Source organism: Nerophis ophidion, linkage group LG21 (genome assembly GCF_033978795.1).
Source record: "Nerophis ophidion isolate RoL-2023_Sa linkage group LG21, RoL_Noph_v1.0, whole genome shotgun sequence".
Classification (NCBI taxonomy): Eukaryota; Metazoa; Chordata; class Actinopteri; order Syngnathiformes; family Syngnathidae; genus Nerophis; species Nerophis ophidion.
The window spans coordinates 21,568,641-21,593,488 of NC_084631.1; the positions used below are offsets into that span (position 1 = coordinate 21,568,641).

Consider the following 24,848-nt stretch of genomic DNA (forward strand, 5'->3'; position numbering starts at 1 on the left):
GTCTCACCTTAAAACTCATTTGTATACTCTAGCCTTTAAATAGACTCCCTTTTTAGACCAGTTGATCTGCCGTTTCTTTTCTTTTTCTCCTATGTCCCACTCTCCCTTGTGGAGGGGGTCCGGTCCAATCCGGTGGCCATGTACTGCTTGCCTGTGTATCGGCTGGGGACATCTCTGCGCTGCCGATCCGCCTCCGCTTGGGATGGTTTCCTGCTGGCTCCGCTGTGAACGGGACTCTCGCTGCTGTGTTGGATCCGCTTTGGACTGGACTCTCGCGACTGTGTTGGATCCATTATGGATTGAACTTTCACAGTATTATGTTAGACCCGCTCGACATCCATTGCTTTCCTCCTCTCCAAGGTTCTCATAGTCATCATTGTCACCGATGTCCCACTGGGTGTGAGTTTTCCTTGCCCTTATGTGGGCCTACCGAGGATGTCGTAGTGGTTTGTGCAGCCCTTTGAGACACTAGTGATTTAGGGCTATATAAGTAAACATTGATTGATTGATTTCAGTAGGCTTTTAAATTTGCATTTATTGAAAGCTTTTTCGGATATACTTGATAGAAATGACGTGATGTTAGTTTAGCATCCAAGAACACAAAAAGCCCGCTTTTACGTCCGGTCGGTACCCAAAGTCCAACCTTGCGATGACGTAAAAAGGTGTGATTGGTTAAAAGTCTGAATGGTGAAATCCTATTGGCAAACAACCACTGGCAGTCATTTTAGAGGCGTGGCCTGACTACGTCACCAGAACCGCACAGCCAGTCCTCAGTTCACTCAAGTGTCAACCCGGCCGGTTTCCTCTTCGCTACTTTACCGGCATAAAACTAAACGGCCACCCCAAAAAAGTTGGGCCGGGAGTGAGATGGATGAATCATCGGAACAAACGCGACCTTTCCTGAGAACCGTACGTACCCACACCGTTAACTTACCGCCACGTCTGTCTGCTTCTTTGTCCGCCCGTGCCTTGTGTTTGCCCGGCAGCTGCTTAAAGAGATGCTTTTCCATCAAATTCTACCACGTTTCTCCGCATTGTGAGCCGGTTTTCTTCTCCTGACGCGTGGCATGGTTTAACACATTGTTAGCGCTGCTTTAGTAGCGAACAATGATATATTTTTTTTTTAGAAACACGTGTTCTGTTTTTATCCCCCCCCCCCCTCTGCCGGCGTGGTATTGTTGCTATTTGGGAGTAAAATGTTACTTGCTAGCTAAGGCCTAGCCGAGAACAATGTGGTTTAGTTGAAATAAGCCAGTTAATGTTGGCGAAAGTCATTTGAAGATGTCAAACTTAGAATAAATAGTTTGTTCCGTCTATGGCTTTTAAAGTACAGTATTTACGCATTTTTTTCTCTCGGTTTACTTAACTCGATTTTGAGTGCCAATTAGCGAGTTAAAGTAAGCCGTTAACCACACTGATAATGAGACGGCGAAATACGTCTATTTAAAGCACTTCTGTAGTTACTGGGCTAAGAATCTCAGGGCCTCACAGTACCATATTTAAAGGCCTACTGAGATGATATTTTCTTATTTAAACGGGGATAGCAGGTCCATTCTATGTGTCATACTTGATCATTCCGCGATTTTGCCAGATTTTTGCTGAAAGGATTTAGTAGAAAACATCGACGATAAAATTCGCACTTTTGGTTGCTGATAAAAAAGCCTTGCCTGTACCAGAAGTAGCAGATGATATGCGCGTGACGTCACGGGTTGTGGAGCTCCTCACATTGTTTACAATCATGGCCACCAGCAGCTAGAGCAATTCGGACCGAGAAAGCGACAATTTCCCCATTTATTTGAGCGAAGATGAAATATTTGTGGATGAGGATAGTGAGAGTGAGGGACTAGAACAGGGGTCGGCAACCTTTACCACTCAAAGAGCCAATTCGACTCGCTTTACTAAATGAGGAAGATAATGGGAGCCGCAACTATTCTCGTCAATATCTGCTGGTGGTCACCCAGATGACAAGAATGCTATGAAGCCATTGCCTTATTCACCTTCTACAACATGTACAAACTGCTTGCCAGTCCAGCAACATGTTGTGAGAGGCTTCCGCAGATGCACGCACACGACTGGAAGGCATACTGGGTGACACAGAGTACACTGCCCACCTCAACCACGCAGGGAGGGGGGGGGGGGTTGGTGCTCGCGAGGTGTATTACACAGTTAGAACGTGTCATGGATACAAAGGATTCTGGGTATTTGTTGTTTTGCGTTTATGTTGTGTTACTGTGAGGATTTTCTCCCGAAATGTGTTTGTCATTCTTCTTTTGTGTGGGTTCACAATGTGGCGCATTTTAGTAGGAGTGTTAAAGTTGTTTATATCACAACCGTCAGTGTACTCTGTGTCACCCAGTATGCCTTGCAATCTCATACATGTACCGATAGAAGCAGCGAAATGCATGTGTCCGGTCGGCACGCAAATAGCATTCCATGAATGGCGGGCTTGACGGCGTTCAAGAGGACGCAAATAGCATTCCGTGAATGGCCGGCGCGATGATGTTCAACAGGACGTTAAGAGTAATATCACCACGGCACGCCCTAAATATTGTAGTCCGAGTGAAAATTGGAGAACGTTGACTCTGGGTGATGTCAGGGATAGGCATTCAATTCCGGAATCTCCCCGCAACAATTTAGGGGGTCGGCGATTGTGCAGCTGAGCCGCATCAGAGTTGCCAAAGAGCCGCATGTGGCTCCGGAGCCGCGGTTTGCTGACCCCTGAACTAGAAGATAAAAAAAAACAAAAAAGAGGAGGGCAGTGGGAGCGATTCAGATGTTATTAGACACATTTACTAGGATAATTCTGGAAAATATTTTATTTGCTTATTGGGTTACTAGTGTTTAAGTGAGATTGTATAGTCATACCTGAAAGTCGGAGAGGTGTGGTGACCGCCAGTGTCTCTGAGGGAAGCCACGGAGGATCCAAGAAAGTCGCAGCTGTCTCTTTAACAGCTGCAGGAGGAACAACACAAGCTCCGCTCATGTTTACGGTAAGAGCCGACTTATTACCACAATTTTCTCACCGAAACCTGCCGGTTGACATGTGGTAGAGAACCATGTTCGCTTGACCGCTCTGTTCCATATTAAAGCTTCACAACAAACAAAGAAACATTGGCTGCGTTTGTGTTGCTACGGCCAGCTGCAATCCACCGCTTTCCTCCAACATCTTTCTTATTTATAGTCTCCATTATTAATTGAACAAATTGCAAAAGATTCAGCAACACAGATATCCAGAATACTGTGTAATTATGCAATAAAAACAGACTATTTTTAGCCGTGATCGGTGCTGGGAGAACATGTCCGCTACAACCAATAACGTCACAAGCAGGCGTCATCATACGCGTCATCATTCCGCAACGTTTTCAACAGGATACCTCGCGGGAAATTTAAAATTGCAATTTAGTAAACTAAAAAGGCCGTATTGGGATGTGTTGCAACGTTAAGATTTCATCATTGATATATACACTATCAGACTGTGTGGTCGGTAGTAGTGGGTTTCAGTAGGCCTTTAAAGTACCACTGATCGTCACACACACTGGGTGGGGTGAAATTAACCTCTGCATTTGACCCCCTTGTTCCACCCTCTGGGAGGTGAGGGGAGCAGTGAGCAGCAGCATTGGCCGCGCTCGGGAATAATTTTGGCATGGATACATGCGGCACATGACACTGATGATTTTTAATATACGACAAGGCTGAAACGGGTGGCGCTAAAACGTTAACCAAAAATGAATACATTTCATAGTTTACATTTTGCAAAATAATATAAACATTTCTGGGACATTTCTGCAATGTAGTTATATATCCATCCATCCATTTACTACCGCTTATTCCCTTTGAGGTCGCAGGGGGCGCTGGTGCGGAAGGCGGGTTACAATTACTGGACAAGTCGCCACCTCATCCCAGGGCTAACACAGATAGGCAGACAACATTCACACTCACACACTGGGGCCAATTTAGTGTTGCCAATCATTTATATATAATTTATATTCTGTTTCTTCGAAAAATCGTTAAGAGTGTAGCTAATGAAATCGATCAAATCCAGACCACCTGGAGTGACTGGAACCTTAAATATGCAGACATAAGCTACTTTTATACAGCAGGGTCAAATGTCCAATTCTGATTTTTTGTCAAATACAATGTTTTTATGTGGACATCCACAATAAAATAAAAAACAAAACAAAACTGATTTCTAATGTGAATGCAACCTGACCTGTGTGCGGACATAAAGTTAAAATTAAAGTACTACTGATAGTCCCACACACACACTAGGTGTGGTAAAATTACCCTCTGCATTTGACCCATCCCCTTGTTCCACCCTCTGGGAGATGAGGAGAGCAGTGAGCAGCAGCGTTGGCTGCGCTCGGGAATCATTTTGGCATGAAAACATGGCACATGCCATTGATGATTTTTAATCCACGACAAGGCTGAAATGGGTGGCGCTAAAACGTTAACCAAAAATTAATACATTTCATAGTTTACGTTTTGCAGCATCATATAAACATTTCTGGGACATTTTTGCAATGATTAATACATATAATTTATATTTTGTTTCTTCGAATAATCGTTAAGAGTATAACTAATATAATCGATCAAATCCAGACCACAAGGAGTGACCGGAACCTTATATATGCGGACATAAACTACCTTTACACAGCAGGATCGAATGTCCAATTCGGATTTTTTGTCAAATCAGATGTTTTTATGTGGCCGTCCACATAAAAAAAAAAAGTGATTTCTAATGTGAATGCAACCTGACCTGTATGGGGCCATAACGTTAAAGTTGAAGTACCACTGACAGTCCTACACACACACGAGGTGTGGTGAAATTACCCTCTGCATTTGACCCATCCCATTGTTCCACCCCCTGGGAGGTGAAGGGGGCAGTTAGCAGTAGCGGTGGCCGTGCTCGGTAATCATTTTGGTGATTTAACCCCCAATTCCAACCCCTTGATGCTGAGTACCAAGCAGAGAGGTAACGGGTCCCATCTTTATTATTATTTTATTATCATTTATATAACGTTCCATGCACTGCAGTGTTTACGGATGTAAACACGGCTTCAACTCGAGTCGGTCTCAGTACTGAGACATTTGTGGCAATTTTTTTTTTAAGCAAATTATTGCGCATCAAAGTTTAAGAAAAAAGAGGGACACGTATCTTAGTTCTAGCAATTTTACGGAATACTTTGCTTCGATGTCTGCTTGAAGAGCGTGTCTGTGGGCAAGCAGTCGGAGAAAGGAAGAGTGGAACTTTTACGTGAGTTCCTAAAACATATTGTTTGCCTACTTTCTGCTCATTTGCCAATTTAGAATTTTGTAAGCGTTTATTTTGGCACTTAAGTGTGGCGGTTATTTCTCTTTTATGACGTTCCGGTCGGATGAATGCGACCTGGGCCATGGAGCGTTTATATTGGGGACACATTGCATAAATATCTGATTTATTTCCACATAAGAAAGAGGCCCGGGTCGGATGTGAAAAATTCGGGAGTGCACTGTTCACACCGACATTAAAAAAATGTACACAAGTAACATATGGGTAAAAACATGGGAACTGACACGCAGTGTGAACAAGGCCTATAGACTACATATACACAAAAATCAGATTTTATTTTAATCTGATTTTTTCAGCTGACTGTTTACACTGCAAGCAAAATGTGGTTTTTATCAGACTCTAGTATATAGGTGCATGGGCCCCCATTTTGCCCTATTGCAGCTGCGACGTAACTTGTATTGCGCCGTTCGATAAAATGTAAACAAAATAAGTTGATCTGTCAAAATGAGCTACCTCTTGTAGATAGGGTGTTGACTTGTCACTGTTGCTACAAGTAAGTGAATATTTTATTGTTATTTGATACATAAATCGGCATTTCAAAACTTAAGCTATCAATTTTACAGTCCTTTGAGACATTTGTGATTTAGGGCTATATAAATAAACATTGATTGATTGATTGATTGATTTTTGATGCACCAGCAGTGTTCATCAATGACAAAGCTGGTAGCTTTTTTCGACGAAGCGGGCTCATTTTAAAAGTGCAATTTCAATGTTGATGATTTGCATTTATTAGAATAAGACAATGAAGGTTATGGCTAGCAGAAAATTATTGTTAATTTAAACTATTTTCCCTAAAATACTTATTGAGGATATGAAGTCCATCCATTTACTACCGCTTATTCCCTTTCGGGGTTGCGGGGGGCGCTGGCACCTATCTCAGTTACAATCGGGCGGAAGGCGGGGTACACCCTGGACAAGTCGCCACCTCACCGCAGGGCAAACACAGATTGACAGACAACATTCACATTCACAGAGGATATAAAGTGTGTTATCTAATTTCTCGATTAATCAAACAAACCAATCGATAAAATCATTTGCTGCACCCCTAGCCCGGATGAAAGGACAAGCGTTATGATGAGGACTGAAAGATTTTAGGGAAAATGAAATGTAATACACTTCTAAAAAAGTAAATCAATGAAAACGTAATTCAAGGCTTTTTGGGAGGGGGGAGTCTCAATAATGACACCACTCTGCTGCTACTTATCTCTATACATTTCTTAGAAACTAATCTTTTCACATGTTCATAATACCATCTTTATCCTTGATGATGGTCGCAGCGTTTTAATGGCTTGGACCAGGCATGCAGCTAATGTTGGTTGGCATCTCTTCCCTTCCTTGTATAATTTCACAGCACTCTTTACTTTCTTTTTCACTGATTCACTTCTGTCACAGTTGACCATGTGCTTGAGACACAAAGTGAAACATGGTTCACAAAAAAACCCAAATGTGACTTTATTACTACAAAGACTTCAAAGATTCTTTATTGTCAATAACTCTATAAGCAAGATGTAAGGAAGAATGGAGACACTGTTTTTCTCTCGCCTATACTCGGAGCAAATGCTGTTTCCAAGTGCGCCACCAACCAGTTTGTCAATAAAAAAAATACTGTAAAAAGACACCTCCAAAGAGACTACAGGCATGTGCCATGTTGTCCTTCTGAGTTTAGTGATGTACAACTACGCAATATTCTGCCCACGTATTCTTTCGCCACAGTCATTTAGCACATACTTTATTTGCTAGTACAGTAATAAAAACAGTATGTGACCTACATAGCCCAGAAATAAAGCATGAGGACTATCTGTATTTCCATAAGTTGAGGCTATTTGTTAGTGAATTAAAAGTTGCATGACTTGAAATAAATGTTTTCATTTAACTACTCATGACAGAACCACAAAAACACTTGATCACAAGATAAGGTAATAGCTGACTGTATTATGTTCAGTGACAATTATTGGTCAGTGGTGGTGTTCATGTTGGTATTTCCAAATTACTAAGTCGGCAATGACTTGTTGTGGTAATATGTGATTGGTTTAGGGCTGCGCCATATGGCCTTTTTTTAATATCTTTATTTTTAGGCCATATTGCAATAAACAATATGCATCTCGATATTTTGCCTTAGCCTTGAATTAACACTTGATACATATAATCACACCAGTATGATGATTTTATGTGTCTACATTAAAACATTCTTGTTCATACTTAATTAACATATGCTCATTTAAAACTTTCATGCATAGAAGAAAATCACAACTAAGTCAATTGACCAAAACTGTATTTATTAAACTGTTATTAAGCAGTGACACACACATTCATGCCATTTCCAAAACAGAAAGTGCATAATTGTCAGACATTTTAAAACAAGCTATGAGTGCACTTTTGTGCATGATGTCACTAAGACAGTGGTTCTCAAACTTTTTTTTGTCATACCCCACTTTGGACAAGGGGGAGTTTCCAAGCCCCACCTGCTCCCATCGCCCCAACAGAACGCTAATGCCAAGCTTAACATTTTCAAATTTATTGAACATCAAGTAACATCAAGTTGTATACATTCAAACTCAATAACATAAAATAACATCAAGTTCAATAATAAATAAAATAACTGTGCAGCTGTGGTATAACTTGCATCAAGTTCAATAATAAATACAATAACTTGCATTAAGTTCAATAATAAATCAAAGTGTTATAACTTGCATCAAGTTCAATAATAAAAACAAGTGTTATAACTTGCATCAAGTTCAATAATAAATAAAATTAAAGTACCACTTTGTAATCTTTGCAAAAAAAAGAGGAGCTATGCATTTGCAAATCCTCGCACAGTGACTCGCCATTCACAAAGCGGACGTATGCGATGAACAGGCAGCCTTTATTGCTGTCAGTAGCTTCGTCCACTTGTAAAGCAAAACGACTTTCTTTTAATTTGTCTACGAGTTGTTCCTCAAGATCACTTGCAATGTCGCATATACGTCTCGCAACTGTGTCGTTTGACAGTGGGACAGCTTTTAATTTTGCTGCGCTTGTCTCGTCAAGCATGACTGACATGTCTATTGCAGCGGGGAGAATGAGCTGCTCAGCAATTGCGTGTGTTTTTTTGCATTGTGCAATTCTGTATGCAACTCTATATGAAGCCATTTTAGCATTACTGTTTACTGATGCAGCTTTTACCATGCGCTTCTCCTGTTGACGGTATTCTGCCAGTTTTCTTTGAATGAAATGAAGTGGCTTATTGACGTGATTGGGGTGTGTGGTCTCGAAGTGTCTCTTTAATTTGTTGGGTCTCATGCTGTCTGCTGCTAACGGTTTTAGACACAGAACACAAAGAGGTCTCTCCTCTGCCCCCACCACCGCTGCCGTTAATCCAAGAGCAAGATACCATTCATCATAATTTATTTTCGGTTGGCTTTTTAGTCGCGGTGGCAGAGGAGTTAGTGCGTCTGCCTCACAATACGAAGGTCCTGCAGTCCTGGGTTCAAATCCAGGCTCGGGATCTTTCTGTGTGGAGTTGGCATGTTCTCCCCGTGAATGCGTGGGTTCCCTCCGGGTACTCCGGCTTCCTCCCACTTCCAAAGACATGCACCTGGGGATAGGTTGATTGGCAACACTAAATTGGCCCTAGTGTGTGAATGTGAGTGTGAATGTTGTCTGTCTATCTGTGTTGGCCCTGCGATGAGGTGGCGACTTGTCCAGGGTGTACCCCGCCTTCCGCCCGATTGTAGCTGAGATAGGCGCCAGCGCCCCCCGCGACCCCAAAAGGGAATAAGCGGTAGAAAATGGATGGATAGACCTGTCAGATTTTTGTTTCTCTGCAGGCCCTGGCTCTGGCTCGATGACCTTTAAGATGCGAGTCACAAATGTATCCATGTTGTGTAATTGTGGTCCACACATTAGCCTGCTACCCATCCGCGCGAAAGTTTGTTCCGCTTAGCCCCGCCCCATTAGTTACTGTTATGTCTGTCAAACTTTCGCTCCTACCTAGAAATTTAAAGCCTACAGGAAAAATAAGTCATTTACATTTATTTACATAGCGGATTTCACAGACAGAATCACAAAGTGATTTACATTGTGTATGAAAAATTAAAGCCTAGTAAAAAAAAATAATCTTAAGAATATAATAAAAAAATAAATAAAAGGAAATTTCCTCCCGTTCCTCGCGCCCCACCTGTCATGTCTCAATTCCCCACCAGTGGGGCAAGCCCCATACTTTGAGAAACACTGCACTAAGATGACATATCAAAACAACACTTAAGTGCACTTTTTGTACAGAACGCCGCTACAATACTTAAAAACAAATAAAGTGCTCTTTTGTGCATGATTTTTGTGGGCGTGTGGCACCGAATGGAGATGTTGACATGCGGAGTAACTACTCTTCATTTTCTAGCGGGTGACTTTTCAAATAATGCTACATATTAGCAGTAATGCTACTTTTTGTAGCAACGCTTTAGCACCACACGTGACAAATTACGGTTGTCTGTCCGACATACTGTATATTCCCACTTAAAGCCAAACCCCCGCTAGACGATAGAGCCCCTGCTGTTTTTCTTGCCAATGAATTCTTCCTTCATTTGTTACCAGATTCACACCTTCTTTCTCTCTTATTACCACTAGCATCACAGCTAACGTTACCCACTGCTCCCTCTCTGCTCCGCGAGGGCGTATACGTATGTGACGTATGACGTGACACTACGTGACATATATAAGAAGGTGCGCTTGCTGTCTGTGAGAAGGAGATACAAAGAGTGATAAAAGCCTGTAGTGTAATGCCCGCAGCTAAAAGCAACTGGGTGAGAACGTATACTCGATTATCACGATACAGTCATTTTCTATATCGCACAGAGACAAACCCGCGATACGTATATCGATATATTGCCCAGCCCTAGATAGGTTGAAAACAAAAAAGTGCATTCTGCGTTTAATGTACATGTAAACCGTGTTAATTTGTAGGACATACTTAGTTGTTGTATTGTTTTTAAATCCATCTTACAGTAAAGCTTTGTGCTACAGCTCATTTATGACATCATTGATTGGATTGGTGAATAGGATGTAGGGAGTTTCCCGGCTGCACTTGGCTCCAACCCTCTTGGGACCCAAAGAGGGATAAGCGGTCGAAAATGGATAGATGAATGAACAGAGTTTTACTATATTCATGAACATTATTTGCGGATTTAATTGGTGCTCTTCAGGTTTTTGTAATTTGCTCCATGGTGAGCGAGAAACGTTATACTGATTACATTGCATGTATGAAAATATTGAAAAATAAACAATCTTTGAAGTCCTAAATTACAGTGCACTAGTGCTCTCTGTGTTGTCGGAAGTAGAGGAACGCATCACCCCTCTCCAGAAAACTAGGCAGTCCGTTTAGGCCTGCCGACTTGTTGGAAATGTTGATTTGTAATCAAGTTTGTAACCAGAAAATAGAAATGATACACTTACAGTGAACATGGAAGTATTTATACAAGACCTGGACTAACCGAATCCTTCTTGAACCTTGTGACCTGTCCAAGTAGTTTAACCTAAGTGACAGATGGGATCGTGCCTGTCAAACACGCGCTGTGAACTAATCCTAAAAAGAAACCGGTTGCAGTGCTAAGTTTAAAGTGCTTGACTGGATCTAAGTGCTAGTGTAGGGTTGCCCACTGCTATGTTTGTGTGTCAGTCTATGATTTTACGTACTTATTTGTGCATGTATGAGCATGCGCTTACTGGTGAGGAAACATGACTCTTTGTTGCTCAATAAAAATGGCCCATTAGATCACTTCCTACGTATTCCCCCAGCCGTGGAAGTCACTGGGTTTACTGTTGCAGAGGAAACACCCGTGTGATGCCTCAAAAATGTCAAAACAATTTATTTTTTCAATTGAACATTGTCTAATGGGAAGCACCTTCGACCATGTTTCACATACAGATGTTTTTTATCCAAAAATCCAGCTTTCGCCGTCCTAGTCATTGTTGGGATGTCATTGGGCAAGACACTTTATCCACTTTGATCCTAAGGCTGGGCGATATTGCAAAAAACTATTAACATTTTCAGATGATCTGATCTCAATATTAAATTTTTTTTTTTTTTAATTAAAGACATATTGTCCCGTGTAAGTACTTTTGCTTCCCTTCCATTTACTACTGCAGTATCTCTTCTCAACAGACATTTCCGTCATGTTTGATCGAGGTAATACCATATGGTAACAGCTGACAACTGTCATTTTGTTCATATCTATGATTGTGTTTACTAGCGGTGCAACGGTAAAGGTAACCCACGCTACGGTGCTTACCTGGTTTTAGGGCCACGGTTTTGCTTCTTTTTCTGTATGTTTTGTGGGGGTAAACGGGACCAATTTTTTTCCCTCTTTTATTTTGTTTTTTTGTTTGTCATCACAAACAATCTGCAGCAAACAAAGTATAATTGGTGTACTAAAAACAATAAGACTTTTATTTAAGGTTAACATTTTCTGAACACAACTTTCAAATGGTAATATATTTTTTTATTCTTTGATCACTTGTATACATAATCAATCAACCATCCATCCCATCCATCCATTTACTACCGCTTATTCCCTTTTGGGGTCGCGGGGGGCGCTGGCGCCTATCTCAGCTACAATCGGGCGGAAGGCGGGATACACCCTGGACAAGTCGCCAACTTATCGCAGGGCCAACACAGATCGATCAACCAATCAAAGTTTATTTACATAGCCCTTAATAACAAGTGTCTCAAAGGGCTGCACAAGCCACAACGACGACGACATCCATTAGTGTTTCTCACCAGTGGTTTGTCAAATGGCAAGCAGTGACCCAGATTGTGGAGTTTTTTGAAAAAAAAACCAACTACTGTAGCTTTGATTTAATAAAAGTACATTAAAATGCAGTTTGAATTTGAGGTACTGTAAAATACTATGTACCATCACATCAAACAAGTTCAATGATTATTTCACAAACAATGTTTTTTTATCCACAAACTCAAAAATGATCTGAACATGTAGTGTCTATCTGCAGAGGTTTTAGTAAATGTTAAACTGTATCAGTGGAGATGAAATTTTGCAGACACATAAACATAAAGTCAGATAAAAAATTATTAGAAAAAACCCTAGCCTTTTTCTGACTAAATTAGTGTATGTGTTTATTCTCCCATTCGATGCCAATACAGTAGGTCAGTTACAAAGACATTATGTGAGTGCCTGCAAGTCCGCATTCAGGGTAGGATTACTGATGAGCTGCAGTGAAACTAAAGTCACTGCTCCTTCTCAATGTTGTTTCAACTTCTTCAGAAACTCTCGCATACACACACACACACACACACACACACACACACACACACACACACACACACACACACACACACACACACACACACACACACACACATTCAAAGACAGGATCACGGTTAAAGGCGGATTGTTCCGTGCAGCATTATACCAAGCATTGTTGCATCCCTACTGCTGTTTACTACTGTTTTACTACTACTTCTAACAGACATTATCGCCATGTTTGTTCGAGGTGAAAATGCTAACAGCTAATCACCGTGATGACCTCAAATTAATTGCGATTATCGATCACGATCATATAATCGCCAAGTCCTACTTGATCCCTGTTGCCACCTTATGTACAGTGCATCCTGAAAGTATTCACAACGCTTGTGAAACTTGCATATTAAATGACAAGATATGCATGCATTCAAATGAGGAGCACGTCTCGCAAGAACACCAGCAAGAAATGTTGAAACTCGACGGAAAATAGTCTTCAGACTTTATCTAACAGGATGGGCAAGGCAAGGCAAATTTATTTACAGAGCACAGTTCGTACACCAGGCAATTCAAACTGCTTTACAGAAAATTAAAAGAAGGTAGAAATAGAAACACAAAGTCATATTTCAAATTAAAATCAGAGTATACAACCATAAAAAACAATAATGGTTAAAGGCCTGCTGAAACCCACTACTACCGACCACGCAGTCTGATAGTTTATATATCAATGATGAAATCTTAACATTTCAACACATGCCAATACGGCCGGGTTAGTTTACTAAGTTGCTATTTGAAATTTCGCGCTGAAACGTCTCTGTATGATGAGGCGTGCGCGTGACGTCAGATTGTTGAGGACATTTTGTTCCAGCATCGTTCCCAACTATTAGCTCGTCTGTTTTCATTGCGAAATTCCACAGTATTCTGGACATCTGTGTTGCTGAATCTATTGCAATTTGTTCAATGGACAATGGAGACATCAAAGAAGAAAGCTAGGTGGGAAGCGGTGTATAGCGGCCGGCTTTAGCAACACAAACACAGCCGGTGTTTCATTCATCCCACGGCGTGGCGCAGTGGGAGAGTTGCCGTGCGCAACCCGAGGGTCCCTGGTTCAAATCCCACCTAGTACCAACCTCGTCACGTCCGTTGTGTCCTGAGCAAGACACTTCACCCTTGCTCCTGATGGGTGCTGGTTGGCGCCTTGCATGGCAGCTCCCTCCATCAGTGTGTGAATGTGTGTGTGAATGGGTAAATGTGGAAGTAGTGTCAAAGCGCTTTGAGTACCTTGAAGGTAGAAAAGCGCTATACAAGTACAACCCATTTATCATTTATTGTTTACAATTCCGAAAGATGACAGTCAAGCTTTACTATGGAACAGAGATGTCAAGCGAACACGGTTGGATTGGACCACACACACAAAGTACAGTGTATTGTGTAGCGATTATTTCGAAAGATCGTGTTTCGAAGAGGGTCCTTTGCGAAGGGCAGAGATGGGCATCGCCACCACCCGTCGACTGGTGCTGAAGAAAGGTGCGGGGCCGACCTTCAGGTTGTGCAGGTACGACCATATAATCTCACTAAAACACTAGTAACACAATAAGCAGATAAGTGATTTTCCAGAATTATCCTTGTAAATGTGTCTTATAACATCTGAAATGCTCCCACTGCCCTCGTCTTTTTTTTCTTTCTTTTTTTCTAGTCCTTCACTCTCACTTTCCTTATCCACAAATCTTCCATCCTCCCTCAAATTAATGGGGAAATCGTCGCTTTCTCGGTCCGAATCGCTATCGCTGCTGGTGGCCATGATTGTAAACAATGTTCAGATGTGAGGAGCTCCACAACCCTTGACGTCACGCGCATATCGTCTGCTACTTCCGGTACAGACAAGGCTTTTTTATTAGCGACCAAAAGTTGCGAACTTTATCGTCGATGTTCTCTACTAAATCCTTTCAGCAAAAATTTGGCAATAATGCGAAATTATCAATTATGACACATAGAATGGACCTGCTATCCCCGTTTTAAATAAGAAAATCTCATTTCAGTAGGCCTTTCATTAAAATTAATACCAATCAAATACTGTAGATAAAATACTTTCAGATTTCATGCACAATTACATAAAAGTGTTTTCAGGCTGGATTTGAACATTGCCAATGTTAAGGCCTGCCTCACATCTTCAGGAAGACTATACCAGATTTTTACGAGATTTTAGGAGCATATTCTCCAACATGAGCAGAACAGTGTGTTTTAGGGTTGCACAATTAATCGGCTCGACATCAGAGTTTTAATGGCTGCAATTATCAATCACACGATGCTGAGGTTTTTTAATTTTTCTCTTGCATCTTTCAGATAAATTAGAATTGTGTGCTTGCATCCTTCACCTGCTGACCAATCAAAAGTGGTTACAAGAAACACTGATGTGTGCTTGGCATCCATTGCAGTCCGTGTGCTAGTAATAAACACCACTTGTGTTATACTACTGTACCTTTTTTTTTTTTAATGACTAAAAATGTTCGTCTTCGTTATTGTCAATGGCCTGTTGTCGCTTGACAGAATTAGGACGATAATGAATGAAAACAAAATCACGTTGACTAAAATAATGACAAAAATGAATTAACAATATAGTCAACAAATGAAAATCAGAGTGAAATGTGGACAGAGACAAAATCCAATTGTATTTAATTTAGTCGGGTGGGAAAAAATATCCATTGAAAGTTGTGGAAAAGCACGAAAGAGATTCAATCAGAACTACTGTTTTTGTAAGGCAATTTAGACTTGGACATTATGGCCTAAAAATAAAAAGTCAGATTTTTTTCCCCAAAAAATTTAAGTTACGATTTTTTTTTTTCACGGGTTTTTCCCCCACTTGAGTACAAATGACCGAGATGATTCGAAACAAAATGTTCCTTTTTTTGACAAAATAATATTTTCAAATGACCCTGCATACACTGCATCTTACTCTTAGCTACATTTTTACTTCAAACAGTGTTATTCTTTTTAAACCAGATATAAACTGTGCTTTCTATGGAATCATTTCAAACTTCCTCTGGGAAGCAATACTTCTGTCTTAAATAAAATACTTATGTAAACCAGAACATAACATTGCACATTGCATGCAAAGAAATCATTATCTCTAAGATTAATAAAGTGAAAATGTCAAACTTCTGTCTTTAATAAAATCTGTAAATAAAATGTATTATACATTCCATGCAAATAAGTAATCAAGTAAAACATTTAGAAGACTATAGTTTCAGTAAGTCAAGTGGATAAACACAGGCTTTTTCATTCACACATCTTGGTGTGTTGTGCACGGTGACTGCTTTAGTTATTGTTTTCCACTGTGCTTTCTTTCTCATCATAAATGGTTCAGAAAATTACTTTTACAAAGTAATTCATTATAGTTCCTAATTACCAAAAAAAAGTAATTAAACTACTAAGTGAATTACTCTTTCATATTGACAAAATTGGTGCAGTTCAGCTAAATGTGTTGTTTTTTTGAATTGTTTCTTCAGCATTGTCCAAGTTTTAGTCAGGACTTTGGGAAGGCCATTCTTAAACCTTAATTCTAGCCTGATTTAGGCATTCCTTTACCACTTTTCACGTGTTCGAGATAGGCGTGTAACGGTACACAACCATTTCGGTTCGGTACGTACCTCGGTTTAGAGGTCACGGTTCGGTTTATTTTCGGTACAGTAAGAAAACAACAAAATATTATTTTTTTGGGTTATTTATTTTCCAAATTTGTAAACAATAGCTTTGTCCTTTTAACATTGGGAACACTATAATAATTCTGCCCACGTTAATCCACATTAAACTGTCTCAATGTGTTGCTCAGATTAAATAAAATGACAAAACTTTTCTTCTACATATAAAAAGTGCAACATTAAACAGTTTCAAGTCAACTCATCATGCTTAATTTATTACAGCATTTGGGAAGCCTCTAGTTGATTTTTTTTTTTAATGTAAATGTTATATTTGTATCAACATATGATAGCAGGGACGCTGCCATTCAAACTAGGCTGCTACATTACTAATGATTCATGTAACTATAGCTGAAAAAATAGCACAATAGCAATAGAAGAGACTATTCATCCCTGAACACCATGGAGTTCATTTAGGCTTTATGATGAACTTACATTATTATATCAACAATCAGAGATAGAAACTCTTCATTTAACAGTCCTTTTTTTGCTGCTTCAACACACCTCAATCAACACACACACACACACACACACACACACACACACACACACACACACACCGCAAAATTAGCTAATGTTACGCTAAAAGCTAATTAGCCTTCACTTTAAGCCAGGACTGCGAGTGAGCTGAGCTGCAGTTTGTTTCAAGAAGATCAACGGACTCATAGTGATGTTAGTAGTAGTTGACTTGGAAGTGTTTAGTATAATTTGGGGAGAGTCCGTTGCTCACCTGCTAAACACCTATCTGCTCGACGCTGAAGTGCTGACTACATGCGCTCTGAATATGCACTGCTGATTGGCTGTTACCGCTACGGTTGTAACCAGTCAGATGGTTCTGTGGGTGGGACAATGCCGGGTGCTGTGTAGGATACAGAGGCAGACAGGAGCGGAGCAGCTTATTAAGACTTTAGCATAGGCGGCTACTTCATATGTTCGTGTGGAACTCGTTCGGTACTCCTCCGCACCGAATCAAAACCACCATACAGAAACGGTTCAATACAAATACACATACCGTTACACCCCTAGTTTGGGGTCATTGTCCTGTTTGAACACCCAACTGCGCCCAAAACCCAACCTCCGGGCTGATGATTTTACAAACCCCGTTTCCATGTGAGTTGGGAAATTGTGTTAGATGTATATATAAACGGAATACAATGATTTGCAAATCTTTTTCAACCCATATTCAATTGAATGCACTACAAAGACAAGATATTTGATGTTCAAACTCATAAACTTTATTTTTTTTTGCAAATAATAATCAACTTAGAATTTCATTGCTGCAACACGTGGCAAAGTATTTGGGAAAGGGCATGTTCACCACTGTGTTACATCACCTTTTCTTTGAACAACACTCAATAAATGTTTGGGAACTGAGGAAACTAATTGTTGAAGCTTTGAAAGTGGAATTCTTTCCCATTCTTGTTTTATGTAGAGCTTCAGTCGTTCAACAGTCCGGGGTCTCCGCTGTCGTATTTTACACTTCATAATGCGTCACACATTTTCGATGGGAGACAGGTCTGGACTGCAGGCAGGCCAGGAAAGTACCCGCACTCTTTTACTACGAAGCCACGCTGTTGTAACAAGTGGCTTGGCATTGTCATGCTGAAATAAACAGGGGCGTCCATGATAACGTTGCTTGTATGACAACATATGTTGCTCCAAAACCTGTATGGACCATTCAGCATTAATGGTGCCTTCACAGATGTGTAAATTACCCATGCCTTGCATGGGTAAATGCACCCCCATACTGTCACAGATGCTGGCTTTTGAACTTTGCGCCTATAACAATCCGGATAGTTATTTTCCTCTTTGTTCCGGAGGACACCGCGTCCACAGTTTCCAAATATAATTTTAAATGTGGACTCGTCAGAACACCTTTCCACTTTGCATCAGTCCATCTTAGATGAGCGCGGGCCGAGTGAAACCAGCGGCGTTTCTGGGTGTTGTTGATAAATGGGTTTTGCTTCGCATAGTAGAGTTTTAACTTTCACTTACAGACGTAGCGACCAACTGTGGTTACTGACAGTGGTTTTATGAAGTGTTCCTGAGCCCATGTGGGGATATCCTTCACACACTGATGTCGGTTTTTGATGCAGTACCACCCGAGGGATCAAAGGTCCGTAATATCATGGCTTACGTGCAGTGATTTCTCCAGATTCTCTGAACCTTTTAATGATTTTACGGACCGTAGATGGTAAAATCCCTAAATTCCATGCAATAGCTCGTTGAAAAATGTTGTTCTAAAACTGTTCGACAATTTGCTTACAAATTGGTGACCCTCGCCCCATTCTTGTTTGTGAATTACTTTGCATTTCTCGGAAGCTGATTTTATACCCAATCATGGCACCCACCTGTTCCCAATTAGCCTGCACACCTTTGGGATGTTCCAAATAAGTGTTTGATGAGCATTCCTCAACTTTATCAGTATTTATAGCCACCTTTCCCAAATTCTTTGTCACGTGTTGCTGGCATCAAATTTTAAAGTTGTTGATTTGCAAAAAACAAATGTTTATCAGTTTAAACATCAAATATGTTGTCTTTGTAGCATATTCAACTGAATATGGGTTGAAAAGGATTTGTAAATCATTGTATTCAGTTTATATTTACATATAACACAATTTTCCAACTCGTATGGAAACGGGGTTTGTAAGTTGTCCTAAAGAATTTGGAGGTAATCCTATTTTTTCATTGTGCCTGTAAGTGCCGGTTCCATTGGCAGCAAAACAGGCACATAGCATAATACTACCACCACCATGCTTGACGGTAGGTCGGTGTTCCTGGAATTAAAGGCCTCACCTTATCTCTTCCAAACATATTGCTGGGTTTTGTGGCCTAACAGCTCAATTTTTGTTTCATCCGACATCACATGGACAAAGTTAAAACCTTCTGGAGGAAAGTTCTGTGGTCAGATGAAACACAAATATAAAATAGTAACCTTGAGTGTGTTCCACTGTTGATTACAGTACTCACAGGTAGCCCTAAGCATCCATTGCTATGGCTGTCAGCCAGCCAATAAACCATTGCCAAAATGTGAAATTTTTTTATCACATCCCGGGTAAGTCCTCTAAGTAAAGTTAGACCTGGGATTCTCTGTGCTGAAACCACAGGTGTTATTGGTCCAGTAAAAACTTGGTCAACAGTTGCAGTTACGATAATTAGCTTTGTTGTTATTGGTTAGCATTCGGTTGTCGTTTGCAATCCATGTCCTGCCTTGTCATTCCACATAGTTTACGCCAAAGCTGTCAGTAATGTCAAAGATGAAGTGCATTTGACTCAAGAGAGTTCTTCCCCACTTTGCCTGGACAGCTGCTGATAGAAATCTCAGTTAGCATATAGCTACATACCGCTGTTTTATTTTGATACTACTTGTAAAGTTGACTTTATAGGTGTTATTTAATGCAGTGGTTCTCAAATGGGCGTACGCGTACCCCTGGGGGTACTTGAAGGTATGCCAAGGGGTACTTGAGATTTTTTTTTAAATATTCTAAAAATAGCAACAATTCAAAAATCTTTTATAAATACATTTATTGAATAATACTTCAACAAAATATGAATGTAAGTTCATAAACTGTAAAAAGAAATGCAACAATATTCAGTGTTGACAGCTAGATTTTGTTTTTGTGGACATGTTCCATAAATATTCATGTTAAAGATTTCTTTTTTTGTGAAGAAATGTTTAGAATTAATTTCATGAATCCAAATGGATCTCTATTACAATCCCCAAAGAGGGCACTTTAAGTACCCGGGCGGTATAGCTCTGGTGGCCGTGCCAGCAACTTGAGGGTTCCAGGTTCGATCCCCGCTTCTGCCATCCTAGTTAATGCTGTTGTGTCCTTAGGTAAGACACTTTACCCACGTGCTCCCAGTGCCATCCACAGTGGTTTAAATGTAACTTAGATAATGGGGGGTTGCCCACATATGCGGTCCTCTCCAAGGTTTCTCATAGTCACTGTCACCGACATCCCACTGCGGTGCGTTTTTCCTTGCTTTTATGTGGGCGCTGTACCGAGGATGTCGTTGTGTTTTGTGCAGCCCTTTGAGACACTTGTGATTTAGGGTTATATAAATAAACATTGATAGATTGATTTCACAACGTAAAGTGCTTTGAGTCACTAGAGAAAAGCGCTATGTAAATATAATTCACTTCACTTCACTCCTATGTCATCTGTATTTATAATTGAATCACTTGTTTATTTTTTTTTAAGTTTTTAGTTATTCTTATATCTTATTTTCCAAATAGTTCAAGAAAGACTACTACAAATGAGCAATATTTGACATAGTGCTGTATTTAACTTCTTTATCAGTTTTTTTCAACCAAAAATGCTTTGCTCTGATTAGGGGGTACTTATTAAAAAAAATGTTCACAGGGGGTACATCACTGAAAAAAGGTTGAGAACCACTGATTTAATGTATAAAGTGCTCTAATAATGTAAGAAAAAACATGTTTAGGTCATAAACATATATTTTTATACTCCAAAAATGCAATTTGATAATAATGATCCTACTTCACAAAATGTGTTTATTGCAGTCATGTTCGGTATCGAAAGGTTGTGATAAAGGAGAAACGATTGTATTTTCCAAAGCCATTCATTATGCAGGAAGTATTACAAAAATACAAATATACTTTATGGTACTTAATTGGGTCAGAAAGCACCCATTGCGAAATCCCACTCAATGCCTTGTACCCACGCTTGATCACCCTGCTGCTGCGCATCTAATCTTTAGTATTGAACACAGTTGTTTTGTAATATCCCACTCTTTTTTTTTTCCCTCCCATGCGTCACACAACAACCTTGCAATCTCGACCCTTATGATTAGGAAAAAAATGTGTATTCCTGTTTTAAGTTTGGTGTTACCTTTGGCACAGTATGATACAGTTTGTGATTGTTGACACTGTTAAGCCCAGTATATGCATTTTGTGTTTGGTAAGACATCCGGAATGAACCCATGAGACTCCTTTCATCATTGCTGCCTGTGTCAACCTTTGTCCTTTTCAAAAAATAAGATAATTGTACATAGAGACAGCTTTTCTTTGAATCATAAGAGACATGTTTATAAGCGGCATGTTACCTTTCGGAATTTTAATGAAGGCATGCCTATCTTAAATTTAAAGCCTCTGTCTGCAGAATGCCCTGCAAACACGTGTGCTTGTTTCCATTGATCAATGTGGGGGATTGGTTTTCATTTGTGACCTGAATACCTCGGGCTCCCAACATGTGTGTATACCCTCATGTGTTGTGCGTTTTTTTTTAGCTCCTGGCTGGAGCGAATAAAATATTCATGGTGCCATGGTGGGATTGGCTGCTGAGCAAAGAGCGCACTGACAACGGGGAAGAGCAGAGCACTGTCTTCTGAAACAGTCCCTCTCTCTCTTTCTCGCTTTATAAAGACGCAAGCAGTGGAATAGGGAACAGTCAGGCATATCATTTTCCTTGAGGTTGTTACTAGAAAGAGGGATCTGGCGAATGTCCTTGCTGTCTTTTCTTGGGATCTAAATGGACAAACGGGTCGAAGGGAAGCATGTGCTCACGGTAGGTCCTGTGTTTGTATTAATCATGGTTAGTGCTCAAACAATATCCCATCTCCGGTAATGGTACACTGAGTGTTTTTGCTTCACATTAAAACAGGGCAGGTGTGAAGTGCAGTGTCTGGTAGAAGATGAAATCGGAGGTTTTAGGAAGTCATATCCAAGGTGAAAGAAAGGACAATTAGGTTTTTCCCTGTGGTTGTTACACATGCTTCCCGAAATGGGGACACTTGCTTTCTAATGTTTATCTTTAGGAGAGAAGATGAGAAGAAACAGGCAGAGACAGTTATGGCTGCTTGAAGGAGCGGGACAAGGAGAAAAGGGAGCGATAGAGGAGAGTGTCAGGGATAGGTGGGTAAAAATGGGTCTGCCAAAGTAGCTGAATTCAAAGGTGGTGGTGCATATTACAGTGCATTTTGGAAAGTTACGTTATAGCCTTATTATTATTATGGAATACATTCATTTTTGTCCTTAAAATTCTACAGACAATACCCCTGTAATGACAATGTGAAAATGTTTTTATTTATTCAAACAAAAAAATCACAAGTACACAAGTATTCACACAGCCAAGCTCCACCTTTGGTAACAATTACAGCCTTATGTCTTTTTAAGTACCACTGATTGTCACACACACAGTAGGTGTGGTGAAATTAACCTCTGCATTCGACCCATCACCCTCACCCCCTGGGCAGTGAGGGGAGCAGTGAACAGCAGTGGCATTCGAATCATTTTTGGTGATTTAACCCCAAATTTCAACCCTTGACGCTGAGTGCCAAGCAGGGAGGTAATGAAACCCATTTCTATAGTCTTTGGTATAACTCGGCTGGGATTTGAACTCACGACCTACCCACCTCAGGGCGGACACTCTTTTGTATACACACAAGCTTGGCACATCTATTCTTGGGCGGTTTTGCCAATTTCCCTTTGCTCATTCCTCTTTGCAGCACCTCTCAAACTTCATCAGGTTGGATGGGAAGCATTGTTTTTTTTTATCCAGGATGTCTCTTTACATTGCTACATGCATTTTATTCTAGTCAGGGACTTGACCAAGAACCCAATGGCCACTCAGTCAGTGCTGCAGCATTCCTCTGTGGAGAAAGGAGAACTTTTTAAGAACAACTATCTCTGGTCCAGCAGTGTCCATCCATTTATCGATAGTGCTTTTGTTTTCCAACCGGAGTGCTGTTCCGGTTTCTAGCCTTCCATAGCGTTTTTACTCGTATGGGTTCTTCATTCATCACACCAAGCAACGTTTGTAGGTTTTGCTGTACAACTAAATCTGTTTATACTTACTAAACCGTCTCGTGTGATGTCTCTAGTGTTGTCATGCATATTTGTATGCGTTATTGTAGTATTTTTTACTTCCACTGCATTATGTTTACATTGCGTCACTTTCACTAATTCCTCAGTCAACTCACCAAGACGTCACCGTGGACTTATTGATTCTGTTTAGCTGATTTGAGCACCAACTTCTGCAGCTGGTGGGTCCATGACGATAACTTTGTTTTGTTTGATTAGCCATTTTACTGCCGTGTTACAAGCAACGTTTGGAAACAATTAAGGTATGTAAATAAACCTTTACAGAATATTACTGTGTAAATAACTCATGTCACAACCTATCTGTGGTTTATAATGTGGTGCGGCTAATATATGGATTTTTTTTTTTTTTCAAAAATTCAGTCGGCAAGGTCCATTTTATAAAAAATTCTCACAACTAAAGTCAGTCAAGTTAGCAGCCCAAATTAAGAGGCTTTGTAACCTGTTTTAAAAAGTTTCTATTGGCATTGTTTTATGTCAAATAATTTAGTGGGTCATATATTATCGCAATAGACTCTAATACATAGACTATTACTGAGTTTGTTGAGCTTTAGTATGACCACTTTATTGACCAAAATAAGTGTGTGTGTGTGCGTGTGCGTGTGTGTGTTAGAACTGCCATATCCTTGGAGTTTGAGCAAACATTTTAAAAGTTCTTCATAGCATCTCAACCATATTAAACACAAATCAACTAGCATATGTAACCAGGCAACATTATTGTTCTGTATGTTTAAGTTTGGCACATACAGAAACCGACTTTAAGCATATAAACTAGAACTGAAGAGGTGAAAAATCACTAATGAACTTAATAGTATAGGAGAGCTGGTGTCAGGGTCGAGTGACTGAAAAATGCACAGTCACAAAAGTTACATATTTTGGGGAAAAAAAAGAAAAAAAAATAGCAAAACACAAATACGACTGCAAATGACGCTGGTTTTCAGGGGCATTTAAGTGCTATTAGAGTGTGCATCGCATCTCGCCCAAAGACAGCTCATCCGTGACCGTGAACCTAATGAAGACAAGCGGTATAGAACATAAATGCATGAATGAATTCTTTATTAGACAGAAATTGTTAAATATTCGGTCCATACCAGCTGGGCTTTTGAGTCATCACGGCAACCACCCTCTTTGTGCTACAGGTGCCAGACTCCATGTTTTTTTCCAACAAAGTTAAGTGCATCATGTGTTCTTATGTATAGTACCTTGCACACAGAGTTACTAACATATTGTATTTAGACAAGTGCGTAATCAACAAAAAATGCCCCCTACGGTTTGTTTGTATGTGAACAAGTCACATATTTGTGGAAATTACATTCTAAGAAGCTTATGAATAAGACTAAGATTTTCCCTTCACCAGCTTAATGTTCTGTTAGTAAACATTGGTTCATGGGTATTTGTAAAGGACAAATACAACAACAGATTAGGGTTGTTTTCTTTCTTTACGCATAAGATAATTGTACACATGCCTTTTGAATACCTATACTTTTGGAGTTGGAGCATGAATTAAACATGAGTTGACAATGTTTTATAATTAATTAGCAATAGCTACAGATTAGGTTACTTTAACTCACCATTGTTTAGGTTTACCTACCCCTGGCAGGGTAATAACACATGTGACCAAGATGGTCAGTGTCCACTGTCTTTAGAGAAAATTAATTTCCTAGTGCACACAAACACATCCAGATGGCCTAATCTAACAATAGAGTAATTATGGAAATATATGTGGAATCTCAAAGTCATTGAAGTCATGA

At 40.1% G+C, this 24,848-nt stretch overlaps 1 protein-coding gene across 4 annotated transcripts in view; it reads left to right on the forward strand.

Moving 5' to 3' along the window:
- The first annotated feature begins 727 nt into the window (after nt 1–727).
- The window catches only part of LOC133539866 (sodium bicarbonate cotransporter 3-like), a 95,890-nt gene continuing 71,769 nt past the window's right edge, over nt 728–24,848 (forward strand). For 3 of the 4 annotated variants that reach the window (XM_061882130.1, XM_061882134.1, XM_061882131.1), the window contains exon 1: nt 728–909. In XM_061882130.1, the coding sequence (XP_061738114.1) occupies nt 868–909 (42 nt within the window). In that variant the 5' untranslated portion in view covers nt 728–867. The remainder of the gene's footprint in view (nt 910–24,848) is intronic. The other variant, XM_061882133.1, reaches the window with a different exon arrangement.